At 39.1% G+C, this 22,464-nt stretch overlaps 1 protein-coding gene across 2 annotated transcripts in view; it reads right to left on the bottom strand.

Annotated features, from left to right (window-relative positions):
• Positions 1–22,464, bottom strand: part of LOC149257915 (DNA repair protein RadA-like protein) — a 396,618-nt gene that overhangs the window by 193,494 nt on the left and 180,660 nt on the right. For both annotated transcript variants that reach the window (XM_089414587.1, XM_089414584.1), the window contains exon 7: positions 17,726–17,788. In XM_089414587.1, the coding sequence (XP_089270713.1) occupies positions 17,726–17,788 (63 nt within the window). The remainder of the gene's footprint in view (positions 1–17,725; positions 17,789–22,464) is intronic.

Below are 22,464 nucleotides of genomic sequence, written 5' to 3' on the forward strand. Positions count from 1 at the left end.
TCCCTCTTGCATGACTATCTCTTCTTAAGCATTGGCTTGATATGTATGGGGTCCTCTAGTTGTTTGATTCTTTGCATCCAAGTTCTATTTTAGTCAAGCTATTGGGTTTATGCATTGAATAATGTTAAAATTGGCAACCAAGGCAAAACTTCATGTGGGTCATCTTATTCATGGCTAATAATATTTTTATTAGATTCCTCTCGTCGAAAGGTGTAGGATTGATATAAAGATCATCCAATTCCGATAAGTATTCATGGAGATATGAATTTATTTTGATTATGGAATTATTATCAAGCCGACCTACAACTCATGTAGGCTCAGAAGCCCAACAGTCGCATCTATTCACCCACCAACATTGTGTATAAATATAAGAGGACTTTTCCTCATTTGGATTCACTCATCTCATCACATCTCTCTCTCTCTACTGCGCAGATGAGTCTCTTCTCTACTGCGCTAAAATGGGTCTCTCTCTCTCACACATGTGAAGCCGAAAGCTGTTGAATCTGAAGCTGCAACTGCAGAAGCAAAGATTGCCTTGCATGGCCTAGAAGATCTCATCTCAACTGCGTTGTAGGTTCATCTAAACCTCCTCTGAAAGCCGCAACTTTTGGTGGTGGAATGAAGTCAATCCGACGAACGGTTTGCAAGATATCGACTGCCCTAGTTTGAAGCCGGAAACTGCGGAAACTGAAGCTGCAACTGCAGAAGCAAAGATTGACTTCCGTGGCCTAGAAGATCTCCTCATCTGAACTGCGTTGTAGGTTCATCTGAACCTCCTCTGAAAGCCGCAACTTTTGGTGGTGGAATGAAGTCAATCCGACGAACGGTTTGCAAGATATCGACTGCCCTAGTTTGAAGTCGGAAACTGCTGAAACTGAAGCTGCAACTGCAGAAGCAAAGATTGACTTGCGTGGCCTAGAAGATCTCCTCATCTGAAATGCGCTGTAGGTTCATCTGAACCTCCTCTGAAAGCCGCAACTTTTGGTGGTGGAATGAAGTCAATCCGACGAACAGTTTGCAAGATATCGACTGCCCTAGTTTGACATTGGAAACTGCTAAAACTGAAGCTGCAACTACAGAAGCAAAGATTGACTTGCGTGGCCTAGAAGATCTCCTCATCTGAACTGCACTGTAGGTTCATCTGAACCTCCTCTGAAAGCCGCAACTTTTGGTGGTGGAATGAAGTCAATCCGACGAACAGTTTGCAAGATATCAACTGCCCTAGTTTGAAGCCGGAAACTGCTGAAACTGAAGCTGCAACTGCAGAAGCAAAGATTGACTTGCGTGGCCAGGAAGATCTCCTCATCTGAACTGCGATGTAGGTTCATCTAAACCTCCTCTGGAAGCCGAAACTTTTGGTGGTGGAATGAAGTCAATCCGACTGTCGGTTTGTGAGATATGGTCTGCCCTAGTTTGATAATGAAGCCGCTAATGCTGATGCTACTAATCTAGGGTTTGCTACTGCTGATATGAATCAGATTTATTGTACTATTTCTCTCTGCTGAATTATTGAAGATAAAAGAAGATTTGATCAAAGGGTTTCCCCACACATTGTGGGGTTTGTCCCTGGCTAGCCGCCACATCTTGTGTCTCTTGTCTTGGCTTGTTTTTTGTCGATCGTTTAATGTTCTATCTGCACTTTACTTTATGTACATGTGATTGCTAATCGGTGGAATATAATAAGAAAAAGAAGTAAACTGTTATAAGCATAGAACATACCATAACTTAACATGGTATCGGAGCTGAGGTGAAGACAAAGCCCGAGCAAGAGCAAGAGCAATCATTGAAGAGAAGATTGGCAAGGCTATCCTAAAAGAACTATGGGGTCCTCAATACTCTTTCCTGCCGAAGACAAGCTCCGTGAGAAAGCTGACTATCACGGATGGAAGATGTCTATCGATCTAACCCTTGAAGATCAAGGAGTGTTGGACCATGTAAGAGGCAATATTGTTGAGCCTTCAACAAATGCATCTGCTGCTGCCTGGAACAAATGGAAAAATGGAGAAGTCAAAACAAAGAAGATCATCCGGGACTCTATAACAAGCACTTGGTGGCCTACATCTCTGAACTGGACACCTCCAAGGAAATCTACAATAGACTGGTGAGTTTATTTAAAGTTAATGATGCAAATCAAGTTTTGTTTCTTAGAAATAAGCTGAGGTAAATCAAGAAGAGTAAGGATGAAAGTATGCAAGCATACTTCTTAAGAATCACCGAGATCAAGAACGATCTCCTATCTATTGGGGAAACTATTACTGACAGAGAAATGGCACTCACAACTCTTGGAGGATTACCATCTGAATGGTACGTGTTCAAGACTACTCTTCTGAACTATAATGTAATTCCTGGTTTCGAGGAATTAATGGCTAGATGCATTCAAGAAGAAACAAGGGAAGAAGTGCAAGAAATGCCCATGCCTAAAGGTCCTCCTGCTGCCTTTTCTTCTCATGCAAAGAGAAGAAAGGACTCACACAGGGACGATGATCGAAATCCCTCTGATGGCAAATCAAAGGAATGACAAATTAAACAGCAAAGGTAAGAGGAGAGCTGGAGATCGAGGAAGAGGACAACCATTCAAGAAGGCTAGAAAGTCTAGGATGTATTAAATGCACCTGACCTCAAAAGGAACCTAGTGTCCATCTTGGCAATGGAAGACAGAGGCTACAAGGTAACCTTCAGCAATGGCAAGGTATGTATATGGAAAAATAATGTTAAAGATGCCTTTACTCTTGGGTTTAGTGTTGATTCATTTTATCAGGTCGATGGAAGTCCGTTAGGTGTCATGTCTTGTGACACAACTCTTTAGTCCAAACTTTGGCATCGGAGGTTTGCCCACCTTCATTACAAAGCTCTACCCGATGTAAGATAGATGGTAACAGGGATGCCCGAATTCCAAGTAGAGAAAGAAGGTGTATGTCCGGGATGTGCCAAAGGAAAGCTCAAAAGGGGACCATTCCCTTCAAGCCAAAGCAAGACCTCTGACATATTACAATTCGTTTACTCAGGCATACCTGAGGTTGGCATTAAGAAGAAGACTACTACACCACATACTCCTGAGCAGAATGGTGTGGTGGGAAGGAAGAACCGCACGATTGTGGAAGCTATCCGGGCCATGCTACATGATTAAAGACTTCCAAAGTTTCTATGGGCTAAAACTACAAACACCGTCGTATATGTACCAAATTTGATGCCCTCATCAAGCATTTGGTTCCAAGACTCCTGAAGAAAAGTTCACTGGTAAGAAACCTGATGTTTCTCATTTCAGAATTTTTGGAAGCCCTGTATATTTTCATGTGCCGAAAGAGAAAAGAAATAAATTGGGTGCATCTGGAAAGAAGGGAAGTTTCGTGGGCTATGGTGAAAATACTAAAGGCTATAGAATCTATGTAGCCAGTCAAAGGGAAGTCGTAATTACTCATGATGTCACCTTTGACGAAGATATGGCTCTCAGCAAGGTGAACAATCTTCCGACTTTGAGGAGCTCTCAAGAAGCCGACAGCAAGGAACCGAAAGAAAAGGATGATGAATCAATGCCTGATGTAGAAGAACCCATGGATCCGATTGATCCTCCTCCACATGAGCCTTCCTCTTCTAGGAAGAGGCCTTCATGGCTTAGGGGCCTAGTTGATGATGCTGAAGGACATGCTGCACCCCGAGGAACCTTTTGTGAAAGTAAGAAATTTAATAGGTATCAGGTATACCTGACCATCATGAGCACGATCATACAAAATGAGCCTTCATCATTCTCAGATGTCGTCAAGCATTAACTATGGAAGGGTGCTATGACCATAGAATATGAGTCTATTATGGAGAATGATGTCTGGGATGTAGTTCCCAGACCCCAAGGCAAGACAGTTGTTACTTCCAAATGGATTTACAAGATATAGCATGCAGCAAATGGAAGTATGGAAAAGTATAAGGCTCGTTTTGTTGCTCATGGTTTCTCCCAGAAGGAAGGTATAGACTATGATGTGATATTTGCACCTGTTGCCAGATATACGACCATCCGCTCAATCATAGCCCTTGCCGCTTCACAAGGACGGAACCTACATCAGATGGATGTCAAGACTGCGTTCTTGCATGGCTCGATCAAAGAAGAGGTCTACGTGGAGCAACCCGAAGGATTTGAGATTTATGATCGAAAATCTCATGTATGCAGGTTGAAGAAAGCTCTCTATGGGCTGAAGCAAGCACCCCGAGCATGGTATGAGACGATCGATAGCTACTTGATGAAGCTGGGATTCACTAGGAGTGAAGCCGATCCTAACCTTTACTTTAAGGTTGAAGATGATAAGCCTCTCATACTGGTGTTGTATGTGGATGACCTCTTTCTAACAGGTGCAGACCCTCTCATTCACAAATGTAAGAGGGAGCTGGCCTCTGAATTTGAAATGAAAGACCTAGGACTGATGCACTACTTCCTAGGACTTGAAGTGTGGCAGAAGCCAAGGGAAATTTTCCTATCTCAAGGAAAATATGTGGTAAAGATATTGGAAAGATTCGGTATGATGGACTGCAAGCCTGTGACTACCTCGAGGATCTTAACTTTTAGAAGTTATATGGTAGTGATGTCGGACCAGACTTGGGAAATGCCTCTGAGTTTCAAAAACTCATTCGCATTGATGTTCATGGTGAACCTCCATCCGAACATATGTTTTGCAGTTAGCATTGTGAGCTCATATTTGGTTGAGCCTCACTGGATTGATGCCAGGAATCTTCTGAGATGTCTTCAGGACACAATCTCTCATGGATTAAGATACACTGCCGGAGATGTGAGACTACTTCGATATACTGATGTTGATTCGGCAGGCAGTGTGGTGGACCGTAAGAACACTTCCGAGTAATGTTTCACCTTGGGATCTGCTTCGATATCCTGGATGAGCAGGAAGCAGAAGTCGGTGGCTTTGAGCACCGCCGAAGCAGGATATATTGTTGCTAGCATAACCTCGTGTGAGGCAGTCTGGTTGCGAAAGCTCTTCAGTGAGCTGTTTGGATTTACATTGGATACCACTGTGATTCTCTGTAACAACCAGAGGTGGGATTCGATTATTGAGGAATCCCGTATTCGTCAATTGCTCCAGCAGATAGACATCATCTGGGATATGGTAAGTCGATGAGCAAGGAAGCTCCATCACATTAAGATGATGTACAGGTTGATACACCTTGTCAAAGCCCCGAGGAAAGATCTAATCTGTGATTTTCCCAAACGACTTGGAGTCGGCAAGAAACCTTTGTACAAGGGTCCTGCGTGTTGCATACATTGAGCTCTGGGAGCTCTGAGGGCTTGCGGTTCCTACTGGAGCAACATATGACCACAGGGTGACTCACCCTCCCCTAGTGGTGCACACTGGAACAAGATGATTCGCTCTCTTGTGGGACAAGATGATTCGCTCTCTTGTGGAACAGGATGATTCGCTCTCCTGTGTAGCAGGATGATTAGTTCTCCTGTGAGGCCTGGATTGATGTGTTCTCCATGGCAGCCTGGATTGATGTGTTCTCCATGGCAATTGTAGCAGGATTGATGTGTTCTCCTGTGACGCCTGGATTGATGTGTTCTCCATGGCAATTGTAGCAGGATTGATGTGTTCTCCTATGAGGCCTAGATTGATGTGTTCTCCATGGCAATTGTAGCAGGATTGATGTGTTCTCCTGTGAGGAAAGGATTGATTAGTTCTCCTGTCGAGGCATCCTACCCATGCAGTCTGGGACTCATGGGAAGTACCTCTCATCTGATCAATGGGCAAGGAAATGAAGTTAGGGACCATAGTAGTACCGATGGACGCATCGTTGTAACTACCGTACTCCCTACGCTAGGATGACCTCCATTGATCTGGGATCAATGATACTGGTCTGGGACCAGTTGTAGGAGTTGTACCATATTATGACGCCGACATCGGGTCGGTTGAGACTGGTCTGGGATCAGTGGTACATACTCTAAGACTGACTTTGAGTCAGTGGAGGATGATATTGGTCTGGGACCATTGGAGTTGTACTCACTATGACGCTGACTTTGGGTTGGTTGAGACTGGTCTGGGACCAGTGGTACATACTCTGAGACTGACTTCGAGTCAGTATGATACATCCTCGATCATTTCTTCTTCTTCATAATTTGGACAAAAGCAGAGTAGAACAAAACAATGCAAGAGCAGAGCAGAACAGAACAAAACAGTACAGATCAGTGCAGGGCAGAACAAGACAAAGCAGAACAGGAAAAATAGAGCAGAGCAGGGCAAGGGTCAGGCTGTACAAGGCAGTGCATTTGATGGATGAATAGTAACGACTGATAGAAAGATTGCAGATGAAGTTCTCCATGGTTGAGAGGGAGTGTTAAAATTGGCAACCAAGGCAAAACTTCATGTGGGTCATCTTATTCATGGCTAATAATATTTTTATTAGATTCCTCTCGTCGAGAGGTGTAGGATTGATATAAAGATATCCAATTCCGATAAGTATTCATGGAGATATGAATTTATTTTGATTATGGAATTATTATCAAGCCGACCTACAACTCATGTAGGCTCAGAAGCCCAACAGTCGCATCCATTCACCGACCAGCGTTGTGCATAAATATGAGAGGACTTTTCCTCATTTGGATTCACTCATCTCATCACATCTCTCTCTCTACTGCGCAGATATGAGTCTCTTCTCTACTGCGTTGAAATGGGTCTCTCTCTCTCACACATGTGAAGCCGGAAGCTGTTGAATCTGAAGCTACAACTGCAGAAGCAAAGATTGACTTGCGTGGCCTAGAATATCTCCTCATATCAACTGCGATGTAGGTTCATATGAACCTCCTCTGAAAGCCGCAACTTTTGGTGGTGGAATGAAGTCAATCCAACGAACAGTTTGCAAGATATCGACTGCCCTAGTTTGAAGCCGGAAACTGCTGAAGCTGAAGCTGCAACTGCATAAGCAAAGATTGACTTGCGTGGCCTAGAAGATCTCCTCATCTGAACTGTGTTGTAGGTTCATCTGAACCTCCTCTGAAAGCCGCAACTTTTGGTGGTGGAATGAAGTCAATCCGACGAACGGTTTGCAAGATATCGACTGCCCTAGTTTGAAGCCAGAAACTGCTGAAACTGAAGCTGCAACTGCAGAAGCAAAGATTGACTTGCGTGGCCTAGAAGATCTCCTCATCTGAACTGCGCTGTAGGTTCATATGAACCTCCTCTGAAAGCCGCAACTTTTGGTGGTGGAATGAAGTCAATCCGACGAACGGTTTGCAAGATATCGACTGCCCTAGTTTGAAGCCGGAAACTGCTGAAACTGAAGCTGCAACTGCAGAAGCAAAGATTGACTTGTGTGGCCTAGAAGATCTCCTCATCTGAACTGCATTGTAGGTTCATCTGAACCTCCTCTGAAAGCCGCAACTTTTGGTGGTGGAATGAAGTCAATCCGACGAACGGTTTGCAAGATATCGACTGCCCTAGTTTGAAACCGGAAACTGCTGAAACTGAAGCTGCAACTGCAGAAGCAAAGATTGACTTGTGTGGCCTAGAAGATCTCCTCATCTGAACTGCGTTGTAGGTTCATCTGAACCTCCTCTGGAAGCCGAAACTTTTGGTGGTGGAATGAAGTCAATCCGACTGTCGGTTTGTGAGATATGGTCTGCCCTAGTTTGATAATGAAGTCGCTAATGCTAATGCTACTGATCTAGGGTTTGCTACTGCTGATATGAATCAGATTTATTGTACTATTTCTCTCTGCTGAATTATTGAAGATAAAAGAAGATTTGATCAAAGGGTTTCCCCACACATTGTGGGGTTTGTCCCTGGCTAGCCGCAACATCTTGTGTCTCTTGTCTTGGCTTGTTTTCTGTCAATCGTTTAATGTTCTATCTGCACTTTACTTTATGTACATGTGATTGCTAATCGATGGAATATAATAAGAAAAAGAAGTAAACTATTATAAGCATAGAACATACCATAACTTAACAAATAAGGTCAAGATCATCAAGAAATTCTTTTGAATTTGAATAGGGTCTTTTCACTCCATGGGGTTTTGCCACTCCATATGAAGATGATCTTTTCCACATAAAAATGGTCTCTCTCATGCCTCTCCTTTTTGCTTTGAGCAATCAATAAAAGATCATTAGCTATTGCCATCAGCGTATTCTCCATTTGTTTTTGCATAAAGATTGAGCAATTTGGAATCTTGTTAGAGAATATTACAAAGCTGAAAATGAGTGAAGTATGTGCCATCAATAGGCACTCACATATGTTAGTTTGACAAGAAGGCCACAGCGCAGGGTCTGCGGTGAGAGAACAATGCCAAGTAGAAAGTCTATGAGACTAAAGTGATAATTGAACTGACATAGGTGATTAGAAGGAGAATGATCATTTATGTGTTGATGCCATTTTATGACCAAGTCCTTTTCCTTGCTTGTATTCATTATAGTTGAAAGGTTGTTCTCGCTTAGCAAACCAATAGTTTCTATTGTGGTGTACAATGCCTCGATTCTTGTATGTTTCTTGGTGTCCTAAGAACCCAAGGTGGTATCTATTTATTCCTCATTACTTTACCATTTGTTGCACTTGAGAAAATGGCCAAAATTGAAAAACTATTAGAGATATTGAATACTCTGATACACTCAATTGTTCATGATACACTCAAGATCAACAAAGGCACTTCCACATATGTTTGAATCTATTTACAAGATGCACAAGAGAAGATCGAGTTCCTCAAACTTGAGTGACAGCTTCCACAAGATGAATTACAGCAACAATAAAAAATCAACATTCTGAACTGGGTCTTCTTCAGAACAATTCTCTTTTCGAGTTTAACAAAGACTTTTATCCACAGTTAGCACATGATCAGCAAAATGAAGCCATTTCAAGAGCAGATTTACATGAATATGCAGAGGTTCTTCTTGCACTTCCCAAGCCCATCATCAGACCTCGCAAAGAAGTCACTAACAAGCACAAAACCAGTATCGGATATGAAAAGGATGTGACCTTTCACATTCCAAACTACTCTAAACCAGTTTCAGAGTGTTAGGTTTCTTCAAGAAAGTTCATCTTCCGTTGCTCCACTCCCACATGAGATTTGCAGATGCCAAAATTGTCATCAATTTGGCCACAAGAAAGAAGATTAATGTCTCGATCTTCACACTTGTGAGCATCATGGAAAACATATTCATCATTCACATGGATGTTTCAAACACAAGACTCCTACAAGAGAAAAGATTCACCTTGGATGGATTGCTTCTTGGTAATGGTTTTCAACACCAGGAAGATATAACAGTGATACCACAGGGTTCATTCTCGTGTATTGACACATCATGCAGTGGATAGATCATCTTCTCACCTCGTATCTAACAGAGGGGGAATTTATAGTTAGCTACTAGATTCTCAGTGATATCAGATGAGCCTGGGCCACAACCTGAACCAGAGCCTACAACCAGAGACTAAAGCTAGATTCAACCAAAGCCAAAGTCAAAACTATAGCCAGAGACGGACTCATGTTCCATGAGCATGATTTGGTTGGTGGCCAACCTTAAACCACCACCAGTAGATGACCTCGACTTTTGCTACTCATTTCATCAATTTGTGGTCATCTTTAAACCATCATCAAGGAGCACTTCCATTGCATAGAAGAAATCAGCTTCTAGCCAAATCCTGAAGTTTTTCAAGAACTGCTTTGAGCCAAGCTCCAGAGTTTGGTGGTCAGCCTTAAACCACCACCGATGGAATACTTCGGCTTCTACTCATTTGGTTTGCGATCTTCCTTAAACCACCATATTCAAAGAGTGCATCCAGCCATTGGTTGTTATTCACTTTTGTATTTCAACTCTCTTCTTGGACTCACATAATCCTTTTGACACATTCACATGTATGGACGGCGAAAATCCTCAAGTGACGGCCAACAATGATGAGAAGTCCAAGAGTCTTCTTGGAAGATGAAAACCAAGGGTCAATGAAAATGTATTTATATGTATATTCTATGAATAATATGCATCTCACGTTCATTTAATTCCTTCCTATTCACATGAGTGTGCTAACAGATATAATGACCACACTAAATGGGCTTCATCTTGTGATGTTGCTCAATTTTGGAACATTGCTTATCCAAATGCAGTCAATCTTGGTCACCAACTTGAAAATAAGAAACAATTAGATGCCATTCATGAAATGTGTCAAGCCAGGAGTAACTCCAGTTTGGCAGAAAACTGATTCGTGTTTATTTCATTAGGTAGCTATTGTTATATACAAAGGATGTGACTGCTAAGTTCATCTCCTGATGACTGTTCACATTCCTAATTTAACTATTTACATAAATTCACCCAATTGCAGAGGATTAGGTGTCAACATTTCCCCCCTTAATCTGAAGGGATGTTGGTGAGTCCAAGCATCGTTCTGAATCTTTCAAGCTTTTCTCTTCCAAGCGCTTTGGTGAAGATGTCTGCAATTTGCTCATTTGTGGAACAACGACGGAGATGGATTGTTTTGGCCTCAACATGATGTCGGATCAGATGATATTTAGTATTGATGTGCTTTGTACGATCATGGAACTTTGGGTTCTTGGCCAACTTTATTGCAGAGATGTTGTCAATCATGAGTGGAGTTGATTGTACTTGTTTTACCTGCAAATCTTCAAGAATTTTCCTAAGCCACACAATTTCTTTTGTTGCTTCAGTTGCTGCCACGTATTCTGCTTATGTTGTGGAATCTGTTGGAACTGATTGTTTGCGTGATCTCCAAGAGACAGCTCCTGATCCAAGACTCATAGCATATCCTGAAGTAGATACCCCAGTTTCTTTGTCTCCATCGAAGTCTGAATCAGAGTATCCAATCAAACTGAAGTCATCCACCTATCTATACTTGATTCCAAAGTCTTGAGTTCCCTTCAAGTACTTTAGAACACTTTTTGCAGCAGACCAATGTCCCTCACAAGGCTTTTGCATAAACCTGGAGAGGATTCCAACAGCAAATGAAATGTCTTGTCTGGTAGTAGTAAGGTAGTTGAGACTTCCTACAAGTTGTCTATACTTTGTTACATCCTCAAATTCCTTTCTTTCAATAGATGTGAGCTTTAAGTTTTGTCCCATTGGAGTAGAAAGAGGATGGCACTCTGTCATGCCAAATCTGTTTAACAAATCTCCAATGTATTTCTTTTGAGAAAGAAATATGGATTTTGGATGTTGGGTTACTTCAATGCCAAGATAGTAATGAACATAGCCCAAATCAGTCATTTCAAAACTTTTCCCCAATTCCTTCTTTATGGATGCAATGTAGCTTTCATTGTTCCCTGTCATTAAAAGATCATCTACATATACCACAAGATATACAACTGCTTTGCCAACTTTCTTGACAAATAAAGTTGCATCATCAAGATCAAAATGATTGAAGTTGAGTTTCAGAAGATGCTCAGTTCGTTTTTCATACCTGGCTCGCAGTGCTTGTTTGAGCCATACAAGGACTTCACAAGTTTGCATACTTTATGTTCATGTCCTTTCACAACAAATCCTTCAGGCTGGGACATAAAAACATTCTCTTTTAGATCTCCATTCAAGAAAGCAGTTTTTACATCCATTTGATGGACTTTCCAACCGTTCTGAGCTGCTAGTGCAAAGAGTGTCCGGATGGTGGCCCATTTTGTTGTGGGGGCAAAAGTCTCCTCATAATCGACCCCTTCTTTCTGTGCAAATCCTTTTGCCACAAGCCTAGCTTATCAGCTTTGTACTTGTTCTTGTAGACCCACTTGCAGGCAATTGGTTTGGTTCCAAATGGAGGATCAACCAGCTTCCAAGTGCCGTTCTTTATGAGGGCATCATACTCCTTTTGCATCGCTTCTTTCCATTCATCATGAGAAGCAGCTTTTTTGAAGGAAGTTGGTTCAAAATCTGTAGACAAGTTCAATTCACAATCATAAGTAACATCCATATCAACAGGTGAATTAGAGTCATCTACATCACCTCCATTTTGTTGGTTTGAGTTTCTGGTTCCTATTTTTCCAATTTCATCAAGATGAACACTTTCAAGTGTCTTTGTCAGCCACGTTGGGGGAGCTTTCTGAGATGGTCCAGGCTGCTCTGTTGATTGAGTTGGGACTGAATCAAGATTGAGTCTCTCAATTCTATCAATTACATCACTTAAAGCATCATCCGTTGTTGGACTTTCATGCAGGGGAGATTGTTCTTCAGAAGAAGATTCCACATGTTGATCTAGTATAGGAATCCCCCCTTCAAGATGTGGAATCTGATTATCAAATTCTTGAAATGATTTCGTTTTTGCGAATCTATCCAAGCGATCAAGTTGTCGCTCAACAACACTGTCAGATTTGGATGATTCAAGAAAAATTACATCTCTGGATACAACAAACATTTTATTTACTTCATCATAGAGGCGGTATGCTTTAGAGGTGTTTGAATATCCCAGGAAGATACACTTACGACTTCTAGCACCAAGTTTGTTTCTATGTACCTTTGGTATCAAAGCATAACAGGTGGAACCAAAGATCCTAAGATGTTTTACCGAAGGAACATGTCCATACCACAATTCATAAGGAGTCTTGTTTCTTATAGCATTAGATGGACATCTATTCTTTATATATGCAGCACATAGAACAGCATCAGCCCAAAACATTATCTTTACATTTTTGAAGAAAAGCATGGATCGTACCATATTCAAGATTGTTCTATTCATTCTTTCAGCTACACCATTCTGTTGGGGATTATAAGGCACAGTTGTTTGATGTTTGATCCCATGTTGGCGAAGATAGTTTTCAAATTCATTTGATGTATATTCTTTTCCATTATCAGTGCGAATACACCCAATATGAGATTGTGCATCATTTTCAATCCATTTATGAAAATTCTTGAATGTTTGAAAAGCATCAGATTTGTTCTTCAATAAATAAACCCAACACATTCTGGTGTAATCATCAATAAATGTCATGATATATTTATTTCCATTTGCAGAAGGAACAGGCATTGGACCACATAAATCTGAATGAATGAGTTCAAGCTTCCTATGTGCTCTTGAATGTGAATCATGAAAAGACTGTTTGCTATGCTTTCCTAGAATGCAAGCATCACATTGCTTATGTTTCCTAGGAATTGTAGGCAAACCAGCAACACCATTTTTCTTCAATAAGCGGAGACTGTCATAGTTTAAATGTCCAAATCTAGCATGCCATAATAAACTTGATGGAAGTGTACCTTCTTCATGATGAGAAATATATGAGAAATGTTGTGCATGAGCAGAGGTTCCTTGCAGTTTGAGAAGCCTTTCTTCTTCTATTCCCCTCATGACAAGTGAGTGGTCAGATGCTTTTCTTACCTCAAGCTTGGCATCAAACATATGAATGGAGTGACCTTGTTGGTGGATGTGGACCAAGGACAGCAAGTTTCCCTTGAGCTGTGGGAGATATAGAACATGATCCAGAAGAAAGTCTGGAAGACCAGGCAGTTTAAGCCTGATTGTGCCAAGCCCTGATGGCTTGATTTTTGACTGATCTGCAAAGTATACTGCTCCATCAACATTGTCAGTGAAATCTTCAAAAAAATCTTTTCTATGAGTCATGTGACAGGTTGCTCCTGAATCAAGTAACTAATCATTTTTCGAAGAAGCAAGTGAAGCATTAAACAAATCTTCATTTACTCCAATGTTACATTGTGCCTCAATATAGTGAGCAGATTCAGGTGCTTTACCTTTGTCTGTATCATCAGTTTTACCTTTCTGTTGGTTTCTTTTCTGCTCAATTTTGTCCCATGGTAGCTTGCATGTAGAGGCATCATGTGATCCATTTCTTTTGCAGCGAATGCAGTGCAAATCCGCCTTTTCTCCTTGAGAATGTCTGCCCCCCCTGCCTCTGAAATATCTTCCTCTTCCCCTTCGTCCACCTCTTCCTCTTGTAGAATCTTGAGCAAGATGCTTTTCTTTATGAGCAAGGCACACAGTCTCTTCAGAAGATTCAGGGGTTGTCTTCTTTCCAAAAGCTTTCTCTCTTTCAGCAAACTTTTTCACAAGAGAATCAAAAGGTTATATCTTTGAGATTTCCATTTGCTTGCAAAGACTCAAGATAATTGGAGTAAGTAGGAAAGAGTGCCTTGAGAAAAGCAATAAGAGGGATATCCAACTCAACCTTAGTGGAATTGATATCATGCATTATAGACTTTACTTCAGATGCAAGAGCAAGAGGATCATTATTTTTCAGTTCAAGAGTGAAGAGTTTAATCATGACCTGAACAACTTCAAGTGCAGAATGTGAGTCATAGAGTTCTTTCAGCTTTTGTAAGACTTCAAAGGCAGTAGAATATGACGAAATATGGCGACTCACCTTTTTATTTACAGATGCTGCGATTAATACATAAGCTTTGCTGTTCTTGTTTTCCCAAATGACGAGCTCTTTGTCTGAGGTAGGCTGTACTGGGTCTTTGTCTCCTTCTCCGACACACACTCCTTTCCACAACTCATTGAAGATGAGGGTGTGTTTTATCATTCGGGACCATTCAGGATAGTTCTCCTTGCCAGTGAGAACTATTCCTACCATGGAGATGATTGAATGCATTCTATAAGAAAAGAAATTACTTCTGTTGATAGAAAACAATATATATGTTATACCTTCCACTTCTCAAGCATATAACATATTGCCATAAAGAAAAAAAAAAAAAAAAAAAAACTTAATAAAATTTCATTCCACGCTCACCGCACCAATGTTTTTACATGAAACAGCAGTATTTGAAAATGTATTTGACACCATTCACCATACAACAATTTCACACCTCTGTCATTCAATATATTGACCAGAATTTAAAAGAAAGAAGTATGGCAACATATTATTCAATCCAGCGTAGCAAAAAAAAATTATTCAAGGCCGTTAAAACCGCTGTGTTGAATGTAGTATTGAGGCAGCAATGAAACTTGGGCCTGAAACTGGTCACACCTCACGAACCAACAGTCGGACCAGAGGCATTTGCTTCCACTCAAATCACATCCAGCGCTTCAATCATCCACATCAACCAAATCATCTCTCAGAAAATCCTACAATGTTTCAATCCTCTCAAACCGAAGGCGGATTACGAGTGTGCATTCTCAGATCGCTGCATTCCGAGCCGTGGACTTCCATGTGGATTGATTACAAATGTCAATGATGGCAAATGACTCGACTAGGAGTGGGCTCAGTCATGTGGATTCCAGCAGAAATATGACATTGACCAGTTTTCATGGAGGAGCAAAGATACGCTCATCAAAAAATACAGGGAAACGCTCATCTAAAAACAATGCACAGTCTCTGTACAATCTTACAAAATTGAGGCAATAACTGTTTGGGACAGAAAAATAGCAAAGAACGCAGGAGTTATCTCAGATTTGCGACTGGCCTTCACAATAAATATTTCTTTTATAAATGTTGACAAAGGTCAAAGATCGTTGTAGATACACCTACTTCTGGTGGGTGATGAATACATAAATGTTTATGAAATTTAGCTGCGACTCATCCAAGCCAGGTCTGAAATCACCAGCAATCGGATAGACTCTATCTGCGTTCAAACGAAAAAGAATGCAGCACACTCCAACAGCACATCTCCATGTATCTCAGGTATTATCACCACAATAGCCAAGCATATCAAATTTATTAACAAAACATGAGCAGGCATATCATGTTGTCTCAAATATGCAGTGCGCAGTCTCAGGCGTATTAACAACAGCAGTGTTTTTATTGAAAAAGAAACTATATGCGTAACAGCGTTCAGATATATGAAATTTCCATTGTTCAAGCATATGAGACTGATACCATGTCCAGTGTTCAAACCACTGTTGATAATATTGGCGATATATCGGCGATATTCGAAAATATCGCGATATTTTCGGCAAAACGATATATCGCCGAGAAAATATCGCGATATTTTCTGTTTTGATAATATCGCGATATTTTCAAAATATCGGCAAATATCGGAAAATATCGGCAAAATATCGCGATATTTTGAAAATATCGGCAAAATATCGGCTATATTTAAAAATTTGGAAAAAATATTTTTTATGCTTGCCGATATTTGCCGATATTTTGCCGATATTTTCGCCGATATTGCCGATAAGATATTTTTTGGACCCTCGCCGATATTTTCCCGATACCGATATTATCAACACTGGTTCAAACAGTGTTCAATTATTACTATGACCATCGCCTTAATACCTAATTCAGCGCAGAGATACCATGTTAGGCAGAGAGCGCAGGTATAAGGGCAGCGCAAACGTTCCCATGTCAGATGAATGTCAGACAAAGAGCGTAGGGATGGCAGACAGAAGCAGGTAATCAGTTACTGAATTATATGGGGAGCAGTGGAGCAGACCAGGAGTTACAAGGACATAAAGGCTAAAAAAAGGAGTTGGCTCTGATACCATGTCAGGCCAGGAGTAACTCCAGTTTGGCAGAAAACTGATTCGTGTTTATTTCATTAGGTAGCTATTGTTATATACAAAGGATGTGACTGCTCAGTTCATCTCCTGATGACTGTTCATATTTCTAATTTAACTATTTACATAAATTCACCCAATCGCAGAGGATTAGGTGTCAACAAAATGACTTGCACTTGCTGTTTGTTGAAAGATGCCATGCAACCTGTTGTGGATTTGGCCAAAACCTGCACAAACGAACAATTGTTGTCTTGCTATTTTTCATGGCGGGATGTGGGTGGGACGGCAACTACAATCTCATAAGGAGCAAAACAATGGAAGCCACAACAGAGCTCAAAAGACAAGTGTCATACACAGACATTTATGTCTTTATTATAGATGTCCTACAAAATTTCCAAATACTGATCCCACTATTTTTTTTTGTGGTAAGATGCAAAAAGCATGAACACAAGTTCCTTCTACAAACTCGATTTGGTTATCCAAGTGTGGATGAAATACAGTAGAAATCTGAAGTTAAACACCTAAAAGTTTCCACGACAATTTCAAAAAGTGATTGAGATATTTGGAGTCATGATCAAAAATGGTGGTCAATTGTAATCCAAAACGGCTCCAACACACAAGAGGAAAAGCATTGCAGTTGTGGGTATATCAATCGTTTTGTCACGTGGTATGACAACCACCATCTTGGAAACTCAGACTACCAAAAAGAGGCAACATGTTTTCAGTAAGTGATTGGTAAACCATTGATGAAATCCATCGAGATGGATTCTCAAATCCATGAGGAAACTTCAGAGGTATTAGATTAATTAAAAAAAAATCCCTATTTATACCATTAGCCAGGGATAGGCAATGAAATATCCTTCCTAATTTGTAATGCATGTTTAATCATCATGGTAATCAACTTTTTCTATACAACAATTAAGGTATAGTTATATTATTTAATGTAAGATCATTTAACTAAGAACCATTTCAGCATAATAGTACTATCAAAGGATTAATATAACTCAGAAGTACACTCTGGCCACAACAAATATTTAAATAAAATTCCTTTGTACGTGTTGTCTTCAACAGATTTATTTGGATGTCCATTATATTCAGTGAACGCAGTACCTTAGATTTTGACTAAGAACCATTTCAACATAACGCTACTATTAAAGAATGCATGAAGCTCAAAACCACTGCCTGCTCAAAAATAGTATTTATCAAAAATTCCTCTCTACTCATGATCTTCCACAAAATATTATCCTAGAAAGAAAGGCAACAAAAAACTTTCTAAAAATTATGTCGTCTTCAAATAGGTCAGCTATGAGATGTGAAATATCCTTCCTACTATTGCATGTCTAATTCAACAAAAGAAAATGACAACTCACCAGAAAAATTGGGATGTCTGTTTTCTTGGCAATATGTAAAAAACCTGTTGCACATTCTTTTACCTGTTATATCCAACTAAAATCATAAGGAAATTGCTCAAGTCGAATTCAGGATTCAAAACTAAGAAAACTTTGAGATTTTTCATTCAAATTGGAATATACGTTAATGTCTGTACCTTCTTATACTCTTTGATATAAACACACCAAAGAGGTTCAGACAAAATTTATAAAATTACTAACATTTGACTAAATATTCAATTCACACAACACATAATTGTTCAAGCATGATAATTTTCTACTCAAGTTAATCCCCAAAGGTAGATTTGCAAGTATTAAGCTCTCGACAAATTAATCACAAAACCAAAAGATAACAAAGACTATACTAACCAAACCTATCAAAGATCTAGCCAACACTAACATTTGACTAAATATTCAATTCACACAACACATAATTGTTCAAGCATGATAATTTTCTACTCAAGTTAATCCCCAAAGGTAGATTTGCAAGTATTAAGCTCTCGACAAATTAATCACAAAACCAAAAGATAACAAAGACTATACTAACCAAACCTATCAAAGATCTAGCCAACAATTACAGTCTATGTGGCAATTATTTTTCCACGGTGATTACTGTGCATCATTTTATATCATTTTCAAGCAGATCCTTCATCTCTGTTGGAGGAGCAAACAGTGAGCTCCAGTATTACATTATAATGTATAAATAATTTGTGTAAGACTTTAATGGTTAACATTGGCATCATTTCAATTATAGCAAATAATTGATATGTACAGTTAAGGGTGTGTAACGAACAAAATTCATATTCTCAAAGGAATGCTCTGATACCACTGTAACGAACAAAGTTTGTATACTCAGAAGTTAAATACTCCAGAAGACTTGAAATATGTAGCTCTTCAGTGAAGATACAAGAATATATATTAAATGTATGAATAAGAATGATGTTACAGATGAGAGTGAGGGTCTGCTTATATAACCTAGGCAGGTGTCCCATTATGAAAGGTCTTGTCTTTAGGGACATACCTCTTTATTAACTAATTATTGATTAATCATTATTTATGATGTGTTATTATTATTTATATTTACATTATTTATATCTATATTTGATTCATAACATTGTCTTCCTCCTCAAAAAATTTGTCCTCAAAGCTCGTTGATGAAAATGCTTGATCTCCTTTTCTGTTTCGAATGTCTTCTTGTCTTGTAACTGTCATCTTCGTTGATACAACTTACAAGTTGATATGATTCTTCGAGCAATAAGTAAAACAGTCTATCCTAGATCAATCTTTTGTGGAATATTACAATTATTGGAATCTTGTGATGAATTGCTATCACTGAATTGAATTGTGCAAACTTCAGAGTTCTTCGGAACATAAGTTTGTGGTTTATGTTCTGAGTGTTATAGATTCGTAGATTGATTGAGGTGTTTATTCTTGTGATTTGGATGTAGATAAGGAGTTCTTCTTGTTTGTCTTTCCTTTATCATGTGTGTGGCAATATTATTATTTACTTCAAGTTCTGATGTTGTTGAATTGGATAAAGAATCTTCACTTGAATTTTTCATCGTTTGAACTACAACTTCTAAATATGTTTTCCCTTCAACTGGGTCGTCAACTTCTTGAGTTTTGATATTGATTGGCTCGGTATTCATTCCATTCTTTTCAACTTGAATTTCTTCATTTGAAGATTTCAACGCTTCTTTCTCAATAAGTTGTACCTTGTTTTCCAACGACTTCTTGTCATTCTTAAGCTTCTTAATTTGTGTTGGTAATTTTTCACCATGGTTCTTAAACCGAGAAACTTCTTCATTTTTGTCAGCAATAATTTTGTCAACTTCCCTTTGCATATTTTGTATTGCATTTTTACTTTCTTCAAAAATTACTTTTGAGATATTTTGTATGTCTTCTGGTGTTACTGAATCTGGCTTCAACATAATGTCTCGGAGTGTTATTTTTTTCTTTTTGTACGAAAATGTAAAAAACATTTTTTTCGTATTTAGGATAAAGGATCTTAGAGTATCCATCCAGGGTGAACCCAAAATATTGTCATCTTGTTCGCTCCATAGGGATTGAACAGAGAATTGCGAAATAAATGTATAATCCCCAATGCTTAATTGTAAATTGGTTATGCCATATTGTTTTTGGTTAAAACAATTTAATTTTTCGATTATATTTGACTTAGGAATTACTAGTTGGATTGTGATTTTAGGGTTTATACAATTTTTACTTTCATTGGGAGCAATCGAAATAGTAATATCTTTCCCTACAAAAGTTCCTTTAATTCTAAATAGTACTAGAGCATAGTTAAATGAAGTCCCTGGAAATCTTCCTTCTTGTAATTCTGTCTTGGATTCCATTTTATTTAATTTTTCGGGACGAACTTAGGGTTATAAAAGTAATTCCCTCTTTTTTTTAAGACTTTTATTTGAAGTACCTTCTCAAAATAAAGTAAAAACCCTTTTCTTTAGAAAAGATCTTCAAACCCCAAATCCACTCAAATCTTAAAATATGTAATATTTTTATAATAAGAACCTTCTGATATAATAATGTACGTTTCTTTTGAGTTTTTGTTTTAAAACTCTTAAATGTTTGGCTCACTTGAATATATATATATAAACTTTATATTAACCTTTTTTTATTTTGTTCTATATTAATTTGACTTTCGAAGTGTCACCACGACTCAATGTGGAGCAAAGATGCTCAGTAATAGACAGAAATATATATATTTTTTATTAATAAACCGAATGACATTGCAGCGTGGAGCAGTGATCTGTGCAGCAAGAATTTTTCCCAAGATTCATAAACCAGCTCTGATACCAGATGGAGCAACGATACTCAGTAGTAGACAGAAATATATATATATATATATATATTATTCATAACAAGGTGAAGGTTAGTGCTTGATAAGTAAACTACCACAACATCCTAACGATTCCACATATGTGATGTCAGTTGATTTAAGTCAAACATCGTGGTATGCCCAACAATGTGATGTTGCAGTATAAATCATAGAATATAATGTTTCATATTATCTTCATTATCATGTATCTAGACACTCCAAAGTTTAAAAAAATCTGAAATCTCAGAACTTCAAATTGGTAATCTACCACTGATATGTAATTGTCTCCTAAATTCCACGTGTTTTATCTAATTCTACGCATTCTATCAAATCCTATTCTTTGCTTGGAGTATCTCAAGTTGTTATATGTCATAAATCGATCTTTTGTGAAATACATTGTGAACCTATGGCTCTAATACAAGGTTGGAAGGACACAATAATAAAGCAATATGCCAAATGTAAATGAGTACTACGCAAGGATCCCCAAAAGATGGGGATAGTGGAAGGAGGATACAGGCAGTACACTTTGTTATATATAGAATCCTAGCCCTTAAAAATCACCAAAGAAGCACAATTTTCCAAGGGTTCTCCAATGCAGTGTGGGGGTAGCGTCTCCATCAAAGTCAACATTCCTCTCACTTTCCTAGACACCTCCTCGCCATCTCACCAAGCACCCCATAGATTAATTTCTTTCCTGGACACCTCAAAATCCCACCACCCACCCCACTAAGCCAATTTCGTTCCTAGACAATGCCTCATTGTCCCACCACCCACCACTCTAGGCCATTTTGCACAAGAACTATCACTAACTTTTTCTATGGTGCTCCCATCCCCCAGGGGTACTAAGAGAGACCAATAGCAACCTCACTTAAAATTTCAACTCAGCGCGAATGTGGAGTTTCCTGGAGACCCCAGTGAAATTTTCATTCCAAATCTCATGTCGGCAGGCAAACAAGTTCTTCAGGCCTCAAAGACATGATGCCACTTCTAAGCAGCAACAACTTGCACAGTCCAGATCCTCTTCCAAGTCCATCTCAAAATTGTTGATTTTCTAGTTGCAACATAGACTAGAACAATTTTCTTCAGATAACTACTTCCAATGATGCATTTTTCACTCCTTAGAGCATTCAAATCATCAAGAAGTTAAACATAAGAAAATATCAACCATTAATCACAATAGAGCAATAGAGATCACAATGAGACAATCAAACAAGAAACACCAAAATTTTCTTGGGACAAAACCCCACAAGGGGAAAACCCAGTAATTTTTCCTTATGAGAGAATGTTTAAATCAACCAAATTGTACATTAGAGAATTACAATCAAAAGGTCAACCATTGACTATATTAAATGCCAGGTCAAACAGAGTCAAAGGAGAGAGAGAGAGTCAATGATCTGCTCACAATACACAATCTAGGCAAAGGGGCTGAATTTCAGCCTGTAGTAGTAGGTCAAAGGTCTGAAATTCGAACTGCAACTTCCATAGTAAATCTCAGTCAAACTATGGGGTTTGACTTGTGGTCAACCCTCGGTCAATGTCCAAAAACAAGTGCAGAACTTCAGTCAATGAACAATCAAAGATCTAGAGAATATTCAGCCTTCAATCCATAATCAAAGATTCGGTCAACAACAAACAATCAAGCCAAGTCAATGCTAGCCAATAGAAGTCAAACTTGTTGGTCAACGCAGAGAATAATTGTCTTATTCTTCCTCATATGTGTGAGCAGATCTCTTGCTAGAACCAGTCGAACGATTGATTGATGTGATGCCCAAATGAATTGACCCTCTTGCCAATATATACATGATCCATAGTTTTAAAAAACTGTTGTTTCAAAACCGAAACGGCCGAGTTGGTCCATTCCATTGCCCTCCAGAGTGACTCAGTA

The sequence above is a fragment of the Pinus tabuliformis genome, chromosome 6, assembly GCF_031772625.1.
Source record: "Pinus tabuliformis cultivar Carrire ecotype Pingquan chromosome 6, CPIR1, whole genome shotgun sequence".
NCBI lineage: Eukaryota > Viridiplantae > Streptophyta > Pinopsida > Pinales > Pinaceae > Pinus > Pinus tabuliformis.